The 25,539-nt window shown below is 39.1% G+C and overlaps 1 protein-coding gene and 1 long non-coding RNA gene across 3 annotated transcripts in view; one reads left to right on the top strand and one right to left on the bottom strand.

The window, feature by feature from the left end:
* The window catches only part of PTEN (phosphatase and tensin homolog), a 105,813-nt gene that overhangs the window by 43,175 nt on the left and 37,099 nt on the right, over positions 1–25,539 (bottom strand). The window contains exons 3-5 of one of the 2 annotated variants that reach the window (XM_075072683.1): positions 12,450–12,494; positions 4,606–4,649; positions 200–438 (exon numbers count right to left, since the gene is read on the bottom strand). In XM_075072683.1, the coding sequence (XP_074928784.1) occupies positions 200–438; positions 4,606–4,649; positions 12,450–12,494 (328 nt within the window). The remainder of the gene's footprint in view (positions 1–199; positions 439–4,605; positions 4,650–12,449; positions 12,495–25,539) is intronic. The other variant, XM_032770326.2, reaches the window with a different exon arrangement.
* Positions 1–25,539, top strand: part of LOC142047814 (uncharacterized) — a 498,924-nt gene that overhangs the window by 472,255 nt on the left and 1,130 nt on the right. Inside the window, exon 2 of the long non-coding RNA XR_012657070.1 lies at positions 24,947–25,310. This is a non-coding gene — a long non-coding RNA (uncharacterized LOC142047814). The remainder of the gene's footprint in view (positions 1–24,946; positions 25,311–25,539) is intronic.

Below are 25,539 nucleotides of genomic sequence, written 5' to 3'. Positions count from 1 at the left end.
ACAACTTCAGCATTTTGCTTTCAACAGAATCTTATCAAGAACACTAATGGTGTCATTTCTTTAAACCAGAAGTTAAACTAATAGGTCAAACACAATCATACCTTCTACTGGAAGCCTATCCCAACTGAATTTATCTTAATTAGAAAAAGTACCAAGGAATGGGTGATAAGGTGGAAAAAAGCAGAGTACAATAACTCACCTTCTTGTCTCTGGTCCTTACTTCCCCATAAAAATCTAGAGCTTCTTGAGCCTTTAAAAACTTGCCTCGATGCAACAAATATGCACAAATCATTACACCAGTTCGTCCCTTTCCAGCTTTACAATGAATTGCTGCAACATGATTGTCATCTTCACTCAGCCATTGGTCAAGATCTTCACAAAAAGGTTTGATAAGCTCTAGCTGTGGTGGGTTATGGTCTTCAAAAGGATACTGTGCAACTGTGATAGGAAGATAAGATATACAATGAAGTCTCAAATTTAATGCATTTTAAACTAATTTAGCCAGAGATATTAACTTTAGAAAATGCATATCATGCAATTAACAGTTTAAAGAGGTAACTGAATAGGTTAAGTGGTCTGACACAAGTATCATAATGACTGATACCAGAAAAGTGGTATACAAGATGTGGAGTACATGCCAATAAATTGGCCTCTCAAATTTCAGCAAATTCCCAATTACACATACTCTTAATGTCCTACTCAATAGAGCAATTTTGCTCATATCTGACAATCTGTCTTATAACAATCCATCATCCCATAAGTGGTCTTATACCAGAACCTATTGTTACAAGAATATAGGGTTAAGCCATGCCCACTGATCAAATGAGGCAATTCTGCTGAAGAGTTCTGAGATAACAGTTTACCCTATTCCAGGGACTGAACTGGTCATGTCCACATAATTAGTTCCAAGAGGCTCTAAAATACATGTAATAATACATAATCATAACTGCTAATTGTAAACAAACAAAACCACACAACCAGGCCTTTGTTATTGTTTTAACAGTAAAACCCAGACGACATTTCAATTTTTTTCTTTACTCATACATAATCCAATCAGAAAGAGAGATGCAAATATTTGGAACTGGGAAGCAAGGGGAAAAGAACCCAAAAAACTCAGAAAACAGAAGAGAGAAATATGCAATAACCAGGAGACTGTGGCACCCAAAAAACAAACACACTTATCTTGCAGTGTGTCAAACAAAAATGGATAATATCTATATTGCTGCTCAGTATATTTAGTCATACAAAGCTGTATTTTCTCTGCCCAGCAGGCTCCCTCACTGACTTTGAGAACAGACAGGCTCTTGCACAAATCGCCACTCAGATCTAGTCAGAAACTATCACGTTGGAAGCTCTCTCTCTAGTTTTGGCCAACGAAGAATGAATAAAGCATCCAATTTTGGGCAAGTCTTTTTTACTGGCTTGTCATACATTCAGGTTATGTAAATTCCTTTGGAAGAGACAGTTTAGGTCATGAGAGCAGAAGAGATGACGATTATGGTTGAATCATGATATTATTTTAGCAGAAAATTCTGGTGCAGTGCAGAGTACTATTTTGTCTGGAAAAAAACTGCAAGGATAATTTATAGGCTCACAGCACAGGATATCTACGTCGTCTTCTGGAAGCGCAAAAAACCCCCAAATAACTGAGAAAAATGAACAAAGATTGACATGGCTTTAAAAGGAGGGTCCATGACACTTCACAACAGATTCAGATTCCATCAAAGCAGCAGAAATGAGTGCTTGTCTTGCCAACAACCCCAAAGTAAAAATGCACCATTATGTTTCCTTTCAGATGGAAGAGTGAGTATTCCTAAAATGGTCACTTCCATGTGAAGATTACAGTACTAGGCCCTTTAGACAGCTGTATAGAAGGAAACTGAAGTAGTCCTTTAGCCACTACCAACATGACATGGGTAAGGGAGACAATATTTTGAGATGTGTCTCAGATATTGCCACCAAAATTTGGAAGTAGGTTCCATTTTAGATGAGAACCAGCCAAGGTTCCCTCTGGAGAGAAAGCCACAGAGGAAGAACAGCTTGTTGTGAAAGCTCTCCAGGGACTAGAGCTGAGTCAAGGCTCACACGATTCCTTGCCAAGAAGGAACCATAGGCCTAGGAAGGGCTCAGCTGAAGATTCCAGAGAAGGCCTAAGGCAAATGTATGAAATGGCCCTAGGCAAACGTGCAGCAAGACAGTTTGGGATGCCCAAGTGATTCCCCGTTCAGAGACCCATGGCAAGGGCTAGATTCTGAAGTAGTTGGGAGGGCCCAGGCTCCTCTACACCACCTACTTAAAGACTGTGGGAAAATCCCTACACTCTGGCAAGAATTGCGGGAAGCTGAAGCATAAGACGAGTGAAAGAAAGCTTGATCCCTGAAACAAGGAGAGACAATACTGAGAGGAAAGGACCTAAAGGTTACACAAACCTAGGTAAAGAGCTATGGGTCTACAGGGGGACGTGGCCTTGTTCTGGATAGCTTTTTATTTTGTTTTGGATTTAGTTTGCCCCACAAGGAAGATACTTGATTTGGCTGACAACCCACTGTCTGAATGTCAGACATCTTCGAGATGCTTCATGTTGAGTACCCAAAATCACTTCTCATTTCTGAGTACCTTAATTACTAAAGTTTCCTCTTCTCCTACGGAAAGGCAAAGTGTATAGAAGAAGGGGAGTCTAAGAGTCACTTTCTCAGATATCAAAGGTGGATTATTGTTTTTGTGGTGAAGGGAAAAGACAAAAATACACAAAGTAATGCAACTAACTGAGCAACCTCAGCTAAGGCAAGATAGAGCAACTGGGATGATACATAAACATTCAACTGTGTTAAGGACTCTTTGTAACACTCTAGAGTAAAAGGATCTCAATAAATCCGTGATTTCGAAATGTAAGCTCCTGCTTCATAATGCAAAACAAAAATGAAAGCAATGACGACATCTGGCCGTGTATTGTTAAAGGCCCACCCAAATTCATTTATGCATAACTCCCTCCTACTCTTGGAAGTCCTGGAATCTATCTTAATAGGATGCTTCCTCTCCTTCCTTACATGCTTTGACAATCAGTGAAATAGTTAAGAAAGATGACATTTAAAGAATCACAAGTGACAAATGAGTTAGCACTCACTGAAATGAATGTTTTCTGCCTCTCTGTAAACCCAGGCAGACACTGCAGAATCAGTTAAACTCTGATTGTGTTTTGATGGTTTCCTTTGCAACCATAACAGCTAGAGATTTAGCTTCTACTAAAAAAAATTACACAGACTCAGGAATAGGATTGAGAGTTCTGTTCATGCTCCCCAGTTGGGGCACACACTCCACACTTTGGAAAATTTTGGAACAAACACTGAAGGAGACACCACCACTGACTAGATAAGAAGAAGGGTATTGGAGAACCTAATGAACTTAGATTGGAGTCCCAGGGATTACAGTTGCATTATGGCCCATTAACGCTAAAATCCACTGTTAGTTAACATGCTGGAGGTGCTTCCCTTTAGAGTGCCATCTGAAGCAAAGTAAGCTCCTTCAAATGCTCTTAGGTCATCCGTGCTGAAGAGCTTCTATTTATCTATCCATTCATTCTATCATACCCATTCTGAACCATGGTATGAAAGAACTACTAATGCACTGTGTCCAGAGAGACTCCTCTGCCAATGCTATCACATAGGAATCTAAAGCCACCACTAGAGAAAAGTGCTGACATGAAGCAGTGACATTCATTTACTTTCAGCAGGTGTCCTACCAAAAAAGACTTTAGTTAACTGAGGGTCAAGAGGCAGACTTCTCAGTAGCACCCAAAACATCCCCTCACTAGCTGGCAAAGCTCAAGGCAGAGTGACACTGAGCTGCCCCATTTAAACAAAGGCAGAATACTGAAGTGTTATGTAGTTTTAATTCCTTATATAGGGGAAGCCCTGATTCCAGAACTTTCTGGTAGAGCTACACTGCAATAAAAGACTCACTGCATGGCTGTGGCTGGCTTGAGTCAGCTGACTCAGGCTGATGAGGCTCGTGTTGCAGGGTTAAGGATTGCTGCATAGACTTTCAGGCTCAGACCGGAGCCCAGGCACAAATGTTTACACTGCAATTTTAGCCTCACAGCCCAAGCCCTGCAAACCCAAGTCAGCTGACCTGGGCTCTGCGACTTGGTGCCATGGGTAATTTATTGCAGTGTAGATGTACCTTCTGACCAGTAAGCATGGCTTATTCTCCATTTTCATTCTATGGACTCTTGTATATTAGAAAGGACCTTTGTCCCAATTTCAGTAAAAGTCCCCATTTTTGGTAAGCTAAGTGTTGATCAAATTAAAAGGAGTACTTCATAGTTGGTTTTAAAATCAGCTTTAAGTCATAACCTCAGGCTTACACACTGAAATTTCAACTATTTGTGTTCTTAGCCCATGACAGATAATTGCTAAGAATATATTTTCTACACAGTGTCAAGCACCACTGTAAGCTTAAGTTATGTTAATACCATTCTTCTCTCTCCCCCCAAACACTTCATTAGTATTTGACAGTTTTACTTTGTTCCTTAGCTCAGAAAAATAAAAGGAGAGATTGGAAGGGAAAAAAGGCCAATAGCCTAGACCCTAGGCAGCACAAACATACCTCTGCAGTTAAATTTGGCGGTGTCATAATGTCTTTCAGCACATCTAAAAAGAAAAGATTAAAGTTCAACATAAGTATGTTAGGTAAGTCTAAGGTGTCTATCACAATTTGTATGCAAGGATCAGCACATGAAAGCCAAGAAAAAAAACTTAAGTCCACATCACCTTTACAGCTCAACACCACAGCTAGACTTGGTCTATGAAATTCAGAATATTTTGTTTAAAATATATTGGTTAAGTTGCTATGGCAAACTCAAAAGATTTTGCTGAAAAATAATGGTTACCCTACAGTAACTGTCATTCTTTAAGATGCTGTAGTCATTGTAAATCTCCCTTTAAGTATGCATATGCTTCATGAGCAAGATCAGACTTTTTGGAATAGCTGTGTTCATCAAGGTCACGAATGCACCCTGTTCTCTTTTGCTCCCATACAAGGGCATAAAGGGCAGAGTGGCTGTGACTCTCCCTCAGTTCCCTCACATTTTGAAACTTCCATTAGCTGAAGACACTGAAAGCAGGGAGGGAGGATCTATTATAGAGTCCACACAGACATCCTCATCCCAAAGAACTGCAGGGTAAGAAAAACTGTTCTTCAAGTATGTCAGTGTGGATCCCACCGCAGGTGACATAAGTAGTACTCCTTCTGGAGGGTGAAATAAAGAGTACCAGTTGCATCAGTTGAACAGTGCTGTCCTGAACTCGCCATCTGCCCTTGTGGCTAAGTCCAATGCACAAATGTTTGGTGAAGATCAGTGATTACTCTATATCACTGCCTTGCACATTTCAGAAACTGGCACACTTCTGAAGCAGGTGGAGAATGTCACTTGAGCTTTGGTGGACTGAGCCGTGATGCCGTGAGACACACGTATACCAGTCAACTGGAAACAATATGAGATACATTGTGTTATCCACATTGTGTTATCCACATAGATATTCTCTGAGCTCAGATGGCTTGGCCTTTGGAATGGCCAGTTATTGCCGGAAATAAGCGGGTAGACAATCTGAACTACTTAGTTCAATCAATGTAGTAAAGCAACACTCTGAAAACATCCAGTGTTTACCTTCTCTTCCAGTGTAGAGTGGGACTCTGAAAAGAATACAAGTTAATTGAGTTCCATCTGAATTGGAGGCCACTTTGGGGATGAACTTTGGGTAAGGTTTCAACACCACCTTGTCTCTATGAAAGATTATATAGGAAGGATCAGCCACAGTGCTCAGAGTTGCTCTCCTAACCAAAGGAATAAAGCAAGTAGGAATGTAGTCTTCAGAGTGAGATGAAGGAAAGAGCATTCTGACAGGTTCAAAGAGGGCCCATGACCATAACTCAAGAGGAAGACCAAGCATAAAACTGTACCGCTAGATGGGCAGCAGAGATCGCTACAAGGGGGACCTTAATGGAACTGAACTCTGGGCCAGAGCTTTTTAAAAGGTAGGCAGCAAGGACTTGAGGATCTTTGATGGTATAGCCTGCAGAGTGAAAGCTATGTTGGGTCACACATCAAAAACCTTTTCCATTAAGACAAGTGTTTCTGGTAGATGTCATCCTGCTTTGTAAAAGGATACCCTGAACTTGCTATCCATGGTTCTTAGCCAGCCAACATCCAGCCTGTCAGATGTAATACTTCAGACCTGAAGTATATTACTGTGGTACTGCGATATCTAGTCTAGGCAGTCTGGCAGCTGAGCAAGCAACTAAACAGACATCTGTTGCAAGTCTGTCAGCCAAAACTACCCTCGCCAGTAAGGAGCTATGCAAATAATGGTTCTGACTCATTTGATTTCAGATATCACTACGAGGGACCAGGAGAATCAAAGAAAAGGGACACCTCAATTCCACTGCAGAATGAAGGTGTCTCGTAAAGACTCCAAGCTCATGGCCCCTCTAGACCAAATGTTCTGACACTTGGTGCTGTGCTTGGTGGCAAACAGTTCTCTCCCTCAACAATGGAATATCTGTTTTATGATGAACCTCTTCAGTGACCACTTATAATTGTTACCAGTTTACTCAAGAAATCCATCGGACTGTTGTGGACATGTTGGATGTGGAGAACCATCAGGGTGATCCTGTATTGATAGCTCTATGTCCAAAGTTTGATGACTTACAGAGAGGTGATGAGATGGCAATTCATGGCTTGTTTATACAATGCATTGCTGAAGCATAGTCCGCCAGGAGCTGCACTGGAATTTTGGAGGACAACTTGTATGTCATTCCTACCTAATATGATGGCTCTGAGTTCCAGGATGTCTGAGTAATGTCTCAAGTCTTCTGAGGGCCAATGCCATTGTATTTGCAGGTAGTCCAATTGGGTTCTCTAAGCTGTCACTGCAATACCCATGATTAGTGTCCTTGTCAGGGAGGGAGCTGGAGAACAGTACTATACCCCTACATGTTCTTGGCTTCTAACATTCCAATTCTGCAAGAACATGAGGTGGTACTCTGACCTTCTGGTGTTCTGGTAGAGAGTAGACTGATCTGAGTCAGAATTATAAGGGCCACAGGTGAAATGTGGTAAGCAGGGTCACGTACACATATTCCAACACGTGGCCCAATATCCCAAGGCAAGTATGCACGTCATAGGCTGGTTTCATCTGATCTTGGTAGCAGCCCTCACAACAACAGGTACTTGTCTTTGTGCAGATATACTTTCTCTGGCTTGGAATGGATCATAGCTCCTATAAACTCTATAATCTGTGATGGATGAGAGTTTTTTTTAAAGCTCACCATGAGATCTAAGTCAGGCAAAAAGGATGAGAGAAAGCATGTAAATGTATATATTCTAGGCCTGTTGCTGTCTCCTGTTGGGATCCGCTTCTGATCAGTCAAGTGTAATGGTAGAGGATCCTATCTTCTCAGATGGGCTGCCACCACCATCACCCACTAGGTATTCTGTGTAGATTCTCGATACTATGTAGAATCTGAATGGTTGTACCTTGTACCGGTAGTGATTTGGCCCCACTGTGAACCTCAAGTACTTCCTATTGGCCAGGCTGATAGCTATGTGGAGGTACATGTCTTGCGAGAGGACAGCCAGATCCAGTCTTGATCCTGAAAAGATGAGATGATGGAGGCAAGGGTTACCATCCTGAATCTGAGGCGGCATATATATCTGTTCAGTCTCCTCAGGTCTAGGATAGGATCCCTTTCCTCTTCAGGATAAGAAAGTATCAGGAGTGAGTGTCTTCCTCTGTACTTCTGAGGTATCTCCCTCCTCTGCTCCTAGATGAAGCAACAAGGGCAACTTTTTTTTGAATAGGCTCTCATGCAAAGTCTCTTGAGGGACAGGTGGGGAATATGGTGTAGAAATGAACAGGGTAGCTGTTGGTGATGATTCATACCTGTTTGCCTGTTATAACAGAACTAAACCTAAAGACTACAATGGGCAGCTCCTCTAGTATATGATCCTTTTCCTAGGTTGTCTGCTCTAGGAGAAGGAAGATGCCTCTTACTGAGCTTACTATTTGTAGTGTAGTGTGTTGAAGCTAATGTATAGATCCCTACAAATCTTAATGTGACCCAAGAGTCCTTCAGTAAATGGGCTGCTTTCCTCTGTTCTGCATCTAAAAGAACTCCATCTCTTCAAAAGGCAGGTCCCTCCCTGGTGGCTTGCACCTCTTTTGAGAAGCCTGAATGCTAGGAGTCATTTCAGGATGACTGAATAAGGTTTTCTTCATGATGACAGACATGGTCATCGATCTCAAACCATATTTGGACAACTCCATGGTCATTTGCAATTCTCTTCTGACCACCACCTAGCCCTTTTATAATCCATTTCAGTTCCACTCCTTTCTCCTGGAGAATTTCAGACAGAAGTAATTTATCTTTCCCAGCTGACGAAGTTACATTTTGCAAACAGGGCTTTGTAGTTCACAATGCAGAGCTGCAATGAGGTGGAAGAATATCTGTTGCGTCTGAAGAGGTTCCGGTTTTTGGTTTTTTGTTTTTTTTTAGAAGTCCTTTTCCTTTGATGTGCCTTTTGTGAGCATAGACTTCTCTTGTACTGCTGATACCACAAGAGACCCCAGAGTTTAGACGTGTTCAAAGCCTTCTGAAATCACCTGGTATCTCCTTTCCACTCATATACATGTATAGGGCAAAGCTGTCAGGGTGTGCCATAGTACCACTGACAGCTCAAGTATACCCTCATTGATTGGGAGGGTGATTCTGGCAATGGTTGTAAAGCTTAGTATTTCAAATAGCTTTAGGGACTTTTACTAGATTACTGTGATTTCAGTATCCAGGGTCTCTGTAATCCAGACCAGGAAGCTTTGAAGTCCAGTTACTCAACTTGTGGTGATGATTCCCTTAGGTACAGATTGAGGTGGCTGCTGTACCTCCATTGTCACATGTTCCTAGAGATCAAAGTCTGACGTGAGTGGCCTGGCTAATGATGCCACTGTAGAGTGAAATCTTCTTTTCCTCAATGTGTGGGAGGGGGATCTGCTCCAGTACACATACAATGATGGTACCCAACATGGCCAGTGCAGCATTCTGTAAGGGTACTAGTCATGTTGAGGTTGGCCAACTTAATGCCATCCACATCTTGCTTGAGGGGGGTATATACTGAGAAATTGCCAGAGTGGGGTTTTTGCTTTGTTTAAGGAACCATCCAATTTGAAGAAATGGAGATGACAAAGTTCTTCACAGTTTGTTGTTAAACACACAAAAGTTTTGAAGCTCTCAGAGTAGTGGGTTGGACAGTCGCTAGATTCCATCTTGCTGTCATATTTGATAAGAGGGAATGGTGGGAGGGCCACAGCTGATCCATCTTTTATGTAGTTGCACAGGAGTACAAAAAGGCACCAGGGGCGCACACAGCCTCAGACATTGCTATGCAAAATTTCAATCTCACGCATGAGGCATACCGACACTAAAAGTACTAAATCTTACCTATTCTTTCCACAATTAGAATTTTACATGTTTCTGTTTAAAAATCCAATTAGAACTGTAATAAAATATAAGACAGTAAACGAGCTTCTGAGACTTGAATTTTTTTTTAATTCATCCAAGCTCCAGCTGTGTTTTTGTAGTCAATCTTGACATCAGGAATCCCTAGCAGCTTGAGTGGCTTCAAAATTTTGAAAAGTCACTTAAGCTTTAAAATGGCCATGATTTAACTTGCAAGCAATTTGCACCTTCCTGGCTGTCATACAAATGTGAGATATTATCCATCAACTTGGCTGACAGGTCTCAAGGCCAAAGAGAAGGCAACAGCCTGTTTTCAACACGTGGCTTCATGCCAGAGCCAACTAAACCCCCATCTTCCCCCATGGTGAGGAACTTTGCCTAGAAGTAAGAGGACACACAAAGGAACAGCCTCACAACTAATTACTCAAAGGAGAAGACTGCAAGAAGTTGTGTACAAGTACAAAAGAAGTATACTAAAGAGGATGGAGAACAAAGGAGAGACTGGGAATAAAATGAGATTACAATTTTGGGGTATATGAAAATAGAGGATAAAACTGAAAACATTGGTTAAATAAGAATATTGGAAACTAAGAGCAAGTGGTTTAAGATGTCTGATACAAGAAAGTAAGAGTGAAGGACAGGGAAGAATGAATAAAAAAGAAACCAGTTAAATTTACAAATATTTTCTAGGAAGTGAAATGCCAAATTATTACAGTAGGCTTTATCTGCACAGTTTGAACACCAATTTAACTAAAATGGTTTAGAAGTCATAAGTTAAATTGATGCATCTGTCTAATGTAGATACTATTTGAGATTTCATACAACAAACTACATTAAAACAACTTTGAGGTTGCAAAGTCAAGCACTAAAAGTTCACATATATCATTGTTATGGTAGTCTAATTACATGATCAAATTTTCCACAGGACCCCAGCTCACTTTTTCAATACTCATGTCAGAAAATTAGTACTGTCAACAACTTTGCTCATTTTTAAATTAAAAGTTAGTAACTACAACGGGAAGGAATGTCTTGGGGACTGATATACATAGATGCCATAACTAACGTGCCCCTCAATGGTGTCCAAAAGCTAGCATTTGATCCTTTTCCTATCTCGGAGACAAACACTGTGCTGAATTATCCCTTTTATAATCCTACTTAAATTTATGATTACCGAATGTAAGCATTTGTACAGATTCTGTCCATGTAGTAAGAATTAAGGGATTTCCTGGATTCTCGACACAAATGAGTGGCATTTACAAAGTATGTTTACCATGGCTGTAGAGTCATTTTATTCTGAACCTGTTCCCAATCAATTTCCCTTGGGGGGCGGGGGGAAGGGGGAAGAAAGAGAACCTCTTTAGGCACATTTTTCACATGAAAGCCTCATCCAAAGAGTAAATTTGGAGATTCGAGGACATTATTAAGTCACCTGCACCAGTCTTGAGTTAACCAAGCAGGGAAAGAGCGAAATACGCAGATACCAAAAGGTATCCGCATCCAATTTGCGAGCCACAGATATCTGCAGATTTGCAGGGCTCTAAACAGTTCCCCAGGTCACTGTGCAGCAGTGACACAGGGTTGTGTCAAGCCCCCAACCAACCCCCCAGCTCCACTTCTCACTGGAGGCCTTTCTTGGAGTTGTAGTCCTCAGCTTCCTCAGAAAGAGGAAGTAAACTACAACTCCCAGAATGTTCAACACACTGATTCAGAGAGCTGAGCTGGAGCCTGCAGGCTGGGTGACAGTCGCTCTGTTTGGGTGAGTGTGTGCTGCAATGCTCTGTGTAGATACAAAATTTATATCCACATCCATGCTGCAATCTGCAAAAATGGTCTGTGGATATCCACATCCGTGGATACACAGCAGATACCTGCAGATTTGCTGGTCCCTAACCAGAATGGTCAAGACTGAGTGAAGGATTTTTTTTTTTATCCTTCCATCCCCTCTGTCCCCCAAAATCCTGTTTGTAGGAGCCAGTTTTTTTTCTGGAAAAATGTGCAATAGGATAATTAACTTCTTCCTGCTTCTTCAGTTTTTAGTGACGTGTGGCCTCGATATTGGTCACAAGATCAGGGAGTGTTGAACTGCTCATTACCGAGTGTGTCATTTGAAACTGGCACAAATAGTGACAAGTTAAAAACAGCACAGTAAAAACACATATCAAAGGCTCTTGTTTTTTCTCTGTATTAAGGGAACAATGGCTCTTACCACATCCTCCTCATTTTAACTCCTATTAAGTTTTACTTATTCCTGCATCTTATTTTTGAAACATGTATATTCGCAAACTTCGGCTGAAATCAATGTAACATAACTGTACATTTCAGAATGCAGAAACAAAGCTCAGGATCAGGTTTAAAACAAAAGGAAAAAGACAACAGAGGAGACAATTATTAAAATCCTACAAAGTATTTTGATCATAGATAAACGTATGTATAACTACTCAATCCACAGAAGCATCCACAGAAGCAATGACTTATTCAAAATTGCACATGGGGATAGCAAGAGTTCATGTAGATGCAAAATAGAGCTGTTTAAATAAAATGTATACTACTGATACAGTGCTATTTAATAAATTTCAAAACAGAAAATATCTATTTTGCAGTTCCATCACTGAAGATGTCATTAATGTATTACCAGAAACCACGATGTGAATTACTTCTGAATTTGCCACATGGTTACAGGATCTAAAATGGGCTCCATGCCATGCAAATTGAAGTAGATCAAGTAACAAAAGTTCATACCAGCATTCCATGTAATTTCTTCATTACACTTTACTAAATGAAGTAAGAGTGCTCTCAATTAGTTTTCTTGAAATAATTGTTTTAAGAAATCTGTAAAACAGTATATTCAATTCTGTCCAAGCATAAAAAGAAATCATTTTCGCTCATGAGCTATGTTTATAACATTGTTTTGAAAGGTGTAGATATAAAAGTATACTTACAGATTGTATATCTTGTAATGGTTTTTATGTTTTGAATCCAAAAACCTTAAAAGAGAAAAGGCAATTTACATAAATGTATTTTGGCTACTACTATTTCAAAGATATTTTAATATATTTACAATACAAAAACGTTTTCATATGAATTTCAAACTAAGCAATTTTGAGTTTGAAATTCAGGCTAATCCCCCACAATATCTCTTGAGACACAGTGATGGGGCCCAACCCTGCATGTCTTGCTCATACAAGTAGCCTCACTAGCATCAACAGGACTACTTGTATAAGTGAAGGCAGCAGGTTTTAGGCCTGTATAGTGAATACTAAAAATAATTTTGTAATTAATGCGCCATTTGTCAACAATATAGATTTTTTTTAACCTTGTATTACTGTGTTTTAGGTTTACATTTTTTACCAGAAGGATGTCTAGTTAACTATTTCAATAAAAAAATGGTTATGATAATTACTTCCAATGTAATCATATACACAGAATATTTACCAGAAACATACCTTATGGGCTTCTCTGTAAAGTTTACTCATCCACTTGCACTGATACACCAAACACAACAGCAGCCATACTGGGTCAGACCAATGGTCCATCCAGCCCAGTATCCTGTCTTCCTACAGTGACCAATGTCAGGTGTTTCAGAGCGAGTTAACAGAACAGATAAACTCATTCCCAGTTTCTGGACAACAGAGGGTAGGGACACTTCAGAGTTTTGCATTCCTGCCCAGGCTGGCTAATATTCTCTGATGGACCTGCCCTCCATGAATTTATCTAGCTCTTTCCTGAACTCTGTTATAGTCTTGGCCTTCACAAAATCCTCTGGGCAAAAAGAGTTCCACAGGCTGATTATCTGCTGTGTGAAAAAATACTTCCTTTTGATTGTTTTAAACCTGCTGCCTGTTAACACAAGAATCAGGGATCACCCAATGAAGTTATCTGAAGGAATAAATAACACTTATTTGTTCACTTTCTTCACACCATTCATAATTTTACAGACCTCTCATATTCCCCTCTTCAAGGTCTCTTTTCCAAGCTGAACAGTCCCAGTCTTATTAATCTCTCCTCCTATGGAAGCTGTTCCATACCCCTAACAGTTTTTATTACCCTTTCATGTTCCTTTTTCAATTCCAATATATCTTTTTTGAGGTGCATGTGCTATTCAAGATGTGGATGTACCTGGATTTATACAGAGGTAATATAATATTTTCATTCTTATTTATCTATCCCTTTCCTAATGGTTCCCAAAATTGTGTTAGCTTTTTTGACTGCCACTGCACGTTGAGCGGATGTTTTCAGAGAACTATCAGCAATGACTGCAAGATCTCTTTCTTGAGTGGTAACAGATAATTGAGATCCCATCATTTTATATGCATAGTTCGGATGTCTTCCGATATGCACTGCTTTGCATTTATCAACATTAAATTTCACCTGTGAGATCCCTTTGTAACTCTTTGCAGTCTGCTTTGGATTTAACTACCTTTAGTAGTTTTGTATCATCTGCAAACTTTACTTCACTGTTTACCACTTTTTCCAAATCATTTATGAATATGTTGAACAATACTGGTCTCAGCACAGGCCCCTGGAGGACACCACTATTTACTTCTTTCCATTCTGAAAACTGATAATTCATTATTATCCTTGTTTCCTATCTTTTAACTAGTTGCTGATCCATGAGATGACCTTCCCTCTTATCCCATGATAAACTTACTTTGCTTAAGAGCCTTTGGTGACAAAGGCTTTCTGAAAATTTAAGTACATTATATCCATTGGATAACCTTTGTCCACATGTTGGACTCCCCTCAAAGAATTCTGATAAATTGGTGAGGCATGATTTGTGTTTATAAAACCATGTTGACTCTTGCCCAACAAATCGTGTTCATATATGAGTCTGATCATTCTGTTATTTACTATCGTTTCAACTAATTTGCCAGGTACTGAATTCACGCTCACTGGCCTATAGTTGCCAGAATCACCTCTGGAACCTTTTTTAAAAAAAAAATTGGTCTGACATTAGCTATCCTTCAGTCATTTGGTACAGAAGCCGATTTAAATGATAGGTTACAAACTACAGTTAGTAGTTCTGCAATTTCACATTTGAGTTCCTTCAGAATACCATCTGGTCCTGGTGATTTATTACTGTTTATTTTATCAATTTGCTCCAAAACCTCATCTAATGACACCTCAATCTGGGACAGCTCCTCAGATTTGTCACCTAAAAAGAACAGCTCAGGTTTGGGAATCTCCCTCACACTCCTAGCCATGAAGACTGATGCAAATGATGCATTTAGTGTCTCTGCAATGGCTAATCTTCCGTAAGTGCTCCTTTAGCATCTCCATCATCCGGTGGCCCCAGGGGTTGTTTAGCAGCCTTCCTACTTGTGATGTACTTAAATTTCTTGCTTCCCCACCCCACAATCTTGGGCTAGCTGTTCTTCATATTCTTTTTTGGCCTTCCTAATTATATCTTTACACTTCACTTTCCTGAGTTTATGCTCTTTTCCATTTTTCACAATAGGATTTAACTTATACGTTTTAAAGGATGCCTTTCTGCCCACCACTGCTTCTTTTATTTTGTTGTTTAGCCACAATGGCACTTTTTTGGTCCTCTAATTATGTTTTTTAATTTGGGGTATACATTTAGAGACACTTATGGTGCCTTTAAAAAGTTTCCAAGCAACTTGAAAGGATTTCACTTCCGGATCTGTACCTTTTAATTTTTTTTTAAACTAACACGCTAATTCTTGTATAGTTTTCCTTACTGAAATTAAATGCTACCATGGCGGCCTGCTTCGGTGTCCCTCACCCCATCACCAGGAGGTTACATTTTATTATTTTATCGTCACCAGTTCAGCTATACTCACCTCTTGAACCAGATCTTGTGCTCCACTTAGGACTAAATCAAGAACTGCCTTTCCACTTGTGGGTTTCTACTCCAAGAAACAGTCATTTAAGGTGTCAAGAAACTTTCTCTATGCATTCCATTCTGAGGTGACATGTATCCAATCACTATGGGGATAGCTGAAATCTCCCATTATTATAGAGTTTATTTTTATAGCCTCTCTAATCTCCCTTCGCATTTCATCCGTACTATCACTATCTTTGACAAGCAGTCGATAATAGATCCCTATTGTTATATTCTCATTAGAGCACGGAATTACTATCCAGAGATTTTATGGTACAGTTTGGTTCATTTAAGATGTTAACTTCATTTGACTCTACGCTTTCTTTCACATACAGTGCCACTCCCCCACCAGTACAACCTAATCTGTCCTTCTGTTATATTTTGTACCCTGGTATTACTGTGTCCCATTGATTGTCCTCATTCCACCAGTGCAATTAAAAAACAAATTCCAAAATGGATTGAAATAACCATTATTAGCCATTACCGCATTGCATAAGGAGTTCCAATTAGTACTTTGGGCACGCAGAAAGGGAAGAAGGACATTATTTTCTAATTACTTGAACCAGCATCACTTAAACAGTCAATCTCTAAAAATAGATTGAATGTTTTTTCCAGTGCTAAAACGCTAATGATCATTTTGCAATATAATCCTCTACAATGTTACTAAAGTTTCAGATAGCAGCATGAAGATAAGAATACTTTGGGCTAAATTTGATACTTACACTGATTTAAGGGAGTGTCAATGTTAGACCGTCATGTTTTTATAATGTGGTACAATCAAAATTCTTGAAGCCTTTCAAACCTGTTTCATCACATCCTCTAGAGGTGGACAGTACACTCATTTTAAAGTTAAACAAGGCACAGAAGTTATATGTGCACTGTCAGAACAAGAATAGCTTTTTTATTTGCTTATTTTGGGTGGGTTTTTTAAAGTGTTCTTACCTATTTTACAGAAATCACCATAAATTAATGAAACTGGTAATTTTAAAAATAAAATTAATCTACTTTTCATAGACCATAGTTTAGGTAGGGTAGACTAATGAATTTCACTGTTTCCCATTTCATTTTTATCTTCTCACACGCTAGCATAAGTTTGGATTGTTTGAGTTGAAAAACCTAACAGGAATTTTGATCTGTTTTTAAAACAGTATTGTTATTTTTTCTTATTAATCTTGGATTTTGTAAAAGTTTTTAAATAAAAGTCTAAATTTGAGATCAAATTTAATGACAGTTTCCCTCTAAGTGTCCCTCACTTACCACAGTCAGTCAATTGGAAATCGAGGAACAGAACCCACAGAATTATATGCGATGAATTTTCTGAACTAAATAGGAACAAGGTCAAGTTTTCCCTGCTTTGTTCAGATCAGCTAAAGCACTGTCCAAACACCCTTCTCCTCGCTCAACAGTGGGGAAGGGGCAAGAGAAGAAGTCTTTTCTACTCTTCATGTAGCAGCTCTATGAGCTGAACTATAACCATAATAAACCAAAAGTACCGTTATTATATCTGATGTGTCACCTGGCAATGTTCAATAAGAAACAACATACAAGTGTTTATACTTATCAACAAAGTGTGTTTGCACATCAGCCAGAATGAATTAAATTAGTCATGGCAGTACATGCTGTTCACACTGAAAAGAAACATGAGCTGCTAAAATCCTGGAAAGCTCAAGCAAAAACAAGCTCTAGTTATCAGTCATAATACTCCAGAAGAACCTCTATGGTTAAACTGATGTATTAAAATAAGAACAGATGTGAGTATAGCACCGAATCCTAGGACTGCAATTTCATGTACAGAAAAATATTTTAGAACACAGTTACAACTGGCAACCTTGTAGGCAGTTTCAGGGAGGTCAAATGGCTTAATGAACACAAATTTATCGCTAGAGATGGCCCCATGAGGTTAGAGCTGGAATACATGGGAAGGCAGGAGGGAAGAAGCTGGCACTGGTTCTGCCAGTAGTTTACCAGCTTTGTGGATGAGTTTTAGTTTCCAGGGTTGTCAAATAAGGCATTTTTCTAAGCCTTCACAAGAAGCTGAAAAGCCTCAACACAGCACTACAACAAACTTAAAAGTAACTGCTTGCATTTTAAAAGATGAAGAGTAATGGTAGCTTTCTAAAAACAGAATATTTCCAATACAATAATGTCATTAGTTAACTTTACATTTGACACTGACTATTCAAGAAAAATCTTGTGTCTCGAGAACCATATACTAATTTCTCCTGGACCTCGAGTAAATGTACATGGATTGTGTGTAAAGCATTAGTAAACTCAAAAATTTTTCATAAAATGAAAAAAGGTTACTGCCACTGAAATAGTGTATGCATATACTTTTGTACAGTCAGCTTCATGTTTGAAAACAAGGAACTCAAGATAAAACAACCCAGGTCACATCCAGGTTCCCTACAGTTATTTAATCTGCATATTTTAAAATATCCAAACGTCATTGCTTACATACCTATGATATTGCTTTGCAAAATGAAAATTTCTCCTTTAGCCACCTAACTTTATGGAAATATTTTGCTCAAACTTTTATTTAAAGTCTATGATTTGCAGATAATGTACAGTGTTTATTCTCAAAACCAAGTACATCTCTTCTACATTCTAAAGCAATTAGAATATTTGGAACTGTGGAGGGTAGACAGCCAAAGCTACACTTGCAATATTAATCTGGGTTGGACCACTAGGCTGGGGAAGATTTCCCACCCTTTTTGACATTTTGTGTATAGAACCCATACTCAACAAGGGATGTAAGTGGGGCTTAGGAAAAAACACAGATAGGCTGACTGGATTCACTGGAAGCCAGAAATCACTTAGGATAGGAATTTGGGAGTAAGAGTGAAGCACCAGCACAGTCCTATGAAGCATAATGTAAAATGGGTCAGCCAGTAGCATCTGCATCTCTGCCACTAGGCTGATGCAATGGACATGAGAAAGTAATCTGGTGAGACATGTGAGCACCATATTGATAACTAAAGATGGTGGTGACTCAAAGGCAAAGCATATGGAGTAATCATTTTAGTAATAATGAAGAGGTGAGAAAACAATTTAGCACTAGGGAGTTGAAAGTTGACTAGCAAGTTGAACTCACTGAACAGAGGAAAGATTTCGCTGCTTGAAATACAGAAGAATATAATTAAAAGGATGGATTTAAAGAGATCATTTCTGTTTTATCGTGGCTGTACAGAAAACTGCTTCACAGCAAAAGATTTTCTGCTTTCCTTTTCATTATCTTCTGTTTTGGTTGTCCACATTCGAGCTGTCAAATACAGAGACACAGAATGGAAAATCCAGCTTCGGCTCTGTGACATTAGATCTAGAATGCCAGGCAGTGGGACTTACAGATCCAGTAACAAATCCTTGGCCTGATCACCAAGTGCTTTGCCCTGGCTGGGGCTGCTTAACAGTGTTCCTCTTCTGCCTACACTTATCAGTCTGGGTGTGAAAGGGATTGGAAGAAACGCATAAGGAGATTTGAGACTGTTCACAAGTTGGACAACTGTCAGCCATGATTCCCCGCCCCCCAGAGAAAAACTGGTATTACTTCTTGTTCCAACGATGGCACACAGATCTACCCAACAATTTCCTCCCCTCTGGAAAGGAAATCCAAAGATGGTTTCCTTCCGGGATCACTTATGTTGAGCACTGCACTTTCAGTTCAAGACACTGATCTGAATGTTTCCCTTGTCTTATAGCTACAGACTCAGAGCTCAATCTATTTAGCTCAAAAAGAGAAGGTTAATGGGTGACTTGATTTCAGCCTATAAGTACCTACATGGGAAACATATTTAATGGGCTCTTCAATCTAGAGACAAACCTGTAACAATTAAATTGTTGTACTAAGTTGGCTGTAAGTTGAAGCTAGACAAATTCAGACTGGAAATAAGGTGTAAATTTTTAATGACGGTAAATTTTTCCAGTTATCAAGGACTGTGGTGGCTTCTCAACGGCTGAATTTTTAAATCAAGATTGGATGGTTTTGTAAAATATATGCTCTAGGAATTATTCTGGGAAATTTCTATGGCCTGTGCTATACAGGAGGTCAGACTAGATGATCATAATGATCCCTTCTGGCCTCAGAATCTATGACACAAGAAGAATTCAACCAACCATAATGAGAAATGACATACAAGGTAGAGGGTAGTATTTGTGAGCATTTTGAGAGAGAAATACCTACGTTAAGGTAGGCATGCCTCACAGGTCAAGCAAATTGATCTTTGTGCCTGCAAAGCAGTAAGGCTGGACTCCCCTCGAGTCCAGAGCACTTAAGTTAGTATCTAGCCCAGGTGATCTCCCCATTGCCAAGTGGAGGAATCCATGAGTAGTACTGTAGGCAGCAATGTCTAGAATGGGACACCTTTGCAGCCTTGGCAAAGTTCTGTTCATCAACATACTAAACTGATGCCATTGTTCCACAGATGATGGTTGATGTCATCCCAACAAGGTCAGTATACAGTCCTTAGCCATCCTTACTGAGGATGTAAGTAAACCTACATAAGCTCACAAGCCCATCTCGTCTAACCACAGTTTAGCATTGGTTCGGCAGAAAATAAGCTTTCACTGATCTATACTGCAGGACTGCCCCATCAACTCTAGTGTCTCAGCCAGTAGCAAGATGGACATTTTTTTAGAGTAATTCTTGGTCTGAATGAGTAAAATAATCATCAGACTGTCCTCAGGGTTCTTCAAGCCCTGAAGTGACTTATCCCATATTAGCCAAGGTGAGTACAAGAGCCCACTCTCAAAATAGTTACCACCACTGCTAGACACTGAAGACCATGGGCAGCTGATACTGTTGATCAACTACAGTGAATTGAGGATACTTTCCATGAGCTTCCTGGATTACTAAATTTAAATGGGTCCTTCTGGTTGGGAGCCAGAAACCAATCCTGGAGACTAGTGGTTCTCAACCAGGAGAGGGTATGCCAAGGTCTTCCAGGAGGTACATTAACTCATCCAAATATTTGCTGAGTTTTACAAGATACATAAAAAGCATTAGCCAAGTCAGTACAAATTAAAATTTCATACAACTTGTTTATACTGCTCTACAGATTGAAACATACGTACAATATTTATATTCCAATTTATTTATTTTATATAGTAAAAATGAGAAAGTATGCAATTTTTCAGTAATAGTGTGTTGTGACACTTTACAACATCAGACACAAAAATACAGAAAACAGTTTAAAGTGAGGTGTAGCCTTGGGGTACACAAGACAGACTCCTGGAAGGGGTACAGTAATCTTGAAAAGCTGAAAAACACTGCTGTAGAAGGCACTGGATTATGAAGGGGTTGTCACCAAGCAGAATTTCTGAGGCATGACAAATTTGTTGAGTCATCTGAAGTCCACAATGGGATGAAACCTCTACCCTGTCTCGGTAATAGGAAGTAATGACAATGAACTTCTCTTCCATTAACATATTAGGGACCATCTCTATTATGCCATTGTCAAGGTTTTTTTCCCCCACTTTGAACTTTAGAGTACAAGAAGTGGAGACCTGCATGAAGACTTCTAAGCTTAATCTCTAGCTTAGGTCTGGTACACTGCCACTAGCCAGAATTTAGTGTCTGGCTCACTTTTTGTTCCCCCATAACCTTCCCTGGGGAACCCAGACCCAAACCCCTTGGGTCTTAAAACAAGGAGAAATTAACCATCCCTCTCCTTTCCCCCCCAGACTTTCCCCTCCCTGGGTTGCCATGAGAGGCTTCACACAGATCCAAACTCCTTGGATCTTAAAACAAAGAGGAATTAACCACCCCCTCCTTCCCCCCCCCCGCAATCCGGTGATCTTAAACAGGAAAATCCATGCAGGTTTAAAAGAAAGCTTTAATTAAAGAAAGAGAAAGGTAAAAATTATAGTCTTGTAAATCAAGGATGGAAAATGCTTTACAGGGTACTCAGATTCATATAGAGCCAGGAAGGGACCCGTCCCAGCCCTTAGATGCAAAGTTACAGGCAAACAGAGGTAAATAATCCTTCGCAGGCAAAAGAAACTTTTAACAAGTTGAGAAAACAACCAGATAATCTGCCCTTGCCTGGCTATTACTTTATAATTTTGAAACATGAAAGGACTGATTCAGAAAAGATTGGGAAGCCTGGAATGATGTCCTGTCCCTCTCAAGTCCCGAGGGTGAAAACGATCAACAAAAAGAACAAAGACTTCCCTCCACCAAGATTTGAAAGTATCTTGTCCCCCTATTGGTCCTCTGGTCAGGTGTCAGCCAGGTTTACTGAGCTTCTTAACCCTTTACAGGTAAAAGAGACATTAACCCTTAACCATCTGTTTATGACAGCCATGTAGAGGAAGGATGCAATTTATTCACTTAGCATTGTCTTGTGAGAGAGGGAAAAAATGATAGGAATGCAACAGAATTAGAGGGTGCATCTTTGATCCACTCTTTCCAGGACCAGTTTGGTCAAAGTAATTTTCACTTCATACCCCAAGGAAGGACAAAAGGTTGTTGCCAAAAGGGGTATAGATCCCCAAATAGTTGCTAGATGCGCAGTAACCAAAACAGCATAATCAACCATGCTTCTAAGCACAATATGTGCCTGTGCTTCGACTCCTTCTGGGATGGCTTCTATGCCAATGGTAAAGTTTGAGTGAGATGATACCTAGGAACAACCCAATAACAGGACATTTTGTTCTTTTTAAAGATTTTTTTTTAGTTAAGGAGAAATTTTATGTATTGATATTTTGGGTCATTTACAACAAGACATTACGATGACATTGTCTTGACACGTATAGGTACATATCTTAATATAGAATTAATATTAAGCAACATGTATATTTACCATATGTTATATCAACATTCTTTTTAAAACAACACACTGGGAGGGTGGTCAGTAATACATAAACCATTCATATTAACTTTGTTTTCTTTTTTAGAAAACGTTTTCTGGAGTCGAAGGGGAAGTCTCAGGAGAACAGAAAGAAAAGTTAAGGTGTGTGTGAGGGAGTAATTCAATTATCCTCTGAATAGTCTTCTTGTCTAAATATAGAATTATGTTTCTTACAAAGCATCTCAGTGATTTCAATATTTCTATTATGTTTTCCTGTGAAAGCTGTACTATTTCCTTGGTGAAATCCATCTAGCACTATGCTCAAAAAAAGATTTTTAGTATAGGATAGTTTATTAATATTTTATTCCAGTTATCTACAGTAGGAATCCTGGACCCAGGATTCCTACTGTAGGTAAAACATGACATCTAAACTTATTAGCAAAAAAAAAAAAGCTAATAGCAAGCACAGCTTCCTTATTCCTGGTTTGAATCTTTTTAACAGGCTAACTCTCAACACGTCTTGTAAGTCCAATTCAAGTTCCATCACTGATTTGTGTTGTTTTTTTTATTTCATGATGGTTTTCCAAAAATGTTTTACCATCCAGCAGTACCATATCATATATATGAAAGAAGGCCGACTGTTTTACATTTCAGACAGACATCTGGCACTATATAATAAAATAAATAATACTGAGCTGGAGAAACCTACATTCTATAAATGAGGGGTAGTCTATTTTTTGTCAAGGTCCAAATTTCTTCGTCAAGGTCTAGTCAAGGTCCAGACTAGAGAAAAATAAAAATGATAGTAAATAAATAAATATTCTGGGGCTCATTCAAAAGCGTCTGGCAGTCTGGATTTGTCCTGTGATCCACCAAGTGACTATCCCTGCTATAAACTGAATAGTACTGAATTTGGTTAGTCTTAGAGCCAATATTTACCATTACATTATTTCATTCCATTCTTTTGCTGTTATTTCATATTTACAGTGTGCACTTCATAACTTAATAGCTTTGTGTAATTTCGTCTTTAAAAACAGTCATGAGATTATATATTCTAGACAATCTTAAGTGATGAAACTCTGAGACCTTACGTAGCATTTTCTAATACAAATTGCTTTGTTGGCTCCTTTCTTCTCTGAAAGTGATTTTTAATAAAGTAAACCATCATGCAAACTCAAATTGTGCACTCTTCTTTTTTTTTTAATATATCAGATATCTGTTTAAGGGTTGCCCACCCCCCTAAAGCAAGTCTTCTATTTGTTGGGGCAAATTTGCCCCAACATCTAAAAACTGATTCAACCTGGGTTTAAAAGCACTAAACTTTTTAGTAGTAGGTGATGTTTCATGGATGCTAGAATTTTGGGATACAAGTCCGGTACATAATTACACAATGATATTGAGTTTGGCAATTTCTGTTCTATCTGTATGCATGAGGAAGGCGCCTCTGTTAGAGATCCATTCCAGTACTGGTCTAATCTTTGCTACCTACAGTATCACTGAAGTTTGGTAGCACCTAACCTCCCCTTTCAACTGGAGATTCCAGCCATTCCATTTTGATTCTTGTGTTCCCAAGTGACCACATTAAATGTCTTGAAGAAATTTTCAGGGGGTGTAAAGAGAACTATAGAAAAAGACCCTGGGGAAGACATTCATTTTAAGTACATGAATTCTACCTATCAAAGTCAAACATAGGTATGTTAACCTTCTCACATCACGGTAAATAATTTTCATTAATGGCTCAACATTTAAATTAAACAGCTCCCCTACTTCAGGTGTTATATTAATGCCTAAATATCTAATTTTACTATCAACTACTTTCAGAAGGCGTTTATTAACATCTTCTGGAACCGAGGCATAGTATCTCTAATTTAGACTAATTAAGTCTATATTCCTGTACCATATGTTTCAACCATTTCCTGTAATACAGACCAGCTTTTATTTATATTTTTTATCAAAAGAATAAGATTAGTGTATAATGAAACTTTCTATTCCCAATATATTTAGTTCCCTGAATTCAGGATCTTAAGGTCTTTTGTGCTAAATGTTCAATAATCAAATCAAATAAGTGACACCCATGTCTTGTTTCCTTGTCTGAAGATATAGCCTTGGTCTTTATGACATTTCCCCAAATACATGTCATAGGATTTCTGTAAATTTTAAATCTACTTTGAAAGCATTCCCCAAACCTATGCTCAATAAAAAAGGGCATTCAACCAAGTCAGAAGCCTTTTCTGCATTCATCGTAAGAACACAGACCTCTTTATTAGCGCTTGCAAAATGCTGCAGCACATGTAGGAGTTTTCTTATATTATTTCAGGGGCTTCTTCCTTTTATAAATCCAGTTGGACTTTGTTCCATTAACTTAGACATTGTCATCTCTAATCTGGATGACACTACGGTAGTAAAACACTATCTATATTTATTAATGAGCTGGGCCTATGAAATACTAAATTTGTTATGTTTTTATTTGGTTTTAGGTATCAAAAATCTCTCTGCTTGATCAAAAGTATTTGGTAAGCACTCAGTTGCCCAAAGAAAAAGAGAACAAGGCGTACTTGTGGCACCTTAGAAACTAAAATTTATTTGGGAAATAAGCTTTAGTGAGCTAAAACCCACTTTGTCGGATGCATGCAGTGGAAAACACAGTAGGAAGATATATATACACACACCAAGAGGACATGAAAAAATGGGTATTGCCACACCAACTCTAACAAGACTAATCGATTAAGGTGGGCTATTAGCAGGAGAAAAAAATTTAGTAGTGATAATCAGGATGGCCCATTTCAAACAGTTGACAAGAAGGTGTGAGTAACAGCAGGGGGGAAATTAGCATGGGGAAATAGTTTTTATTTTATGTAATGACCCATCCACTCCCAGTCTTTATTCAAGTTTAATTTAATGGTGTCCAGTTTGCAAATTAATTCCAGTCTGCAGTTTCTCCTTGAAGTCTGTCTTAAGTTTTTTTTTTTGTTGGAGAACTGCGACTTGGACGTCTGTAATTGAGTCACCAGGGAGGTTGAAGTGTTCTCCAATTGATTTTTGAATGTTATAATTCTTGACGTCTGATTTGTGTCCATTTATTCTTTTGTTGAGACTGTCCGGTCTGGCCAATGTACATGGCATAAGGGCATTGCTGGCACATGATGGCATATATCACATTGGTAGATGTGCAGGTGAACGAGCCTCTAATGGTGTGGCTGATGTGATTAGGTCCTATGATGGTGTCCCTTGAATAGACTTGGCAACGGAGATAGTGTTTTCACCATCCTGGCCACTATGGATGTAGAAGCCCTCTAAAACAACATTCCACACAAAGATGGACTACAAGCCGTCAGGAACAGTATCCCCGATAATGTTACGACAAACCTGGTGGCTGAACTGTGTGACTTTGTCTGCACCCAC

Source organism: Chelonoidis abingdonii, chromosome 15, assembly GCF_003597395.2.
Source record: "Chelonoidis abingdonii isolate Lonesome George chromosome 15, CheloAbing_2.0, whole genome shotgun sequence".
Taxonomy (NCBI): domain Eukaryota; kingdom Metazoa; phylum Chordata; order Testudines; family Testudinidae; genus Chelonoidis; species Chelonoidis abingdonii.
The sequence above is the reverse complement of the archived record's forward strand: the minus strand, read 5'-3'. Positions and strand labels throughout refer to the sequence as shown.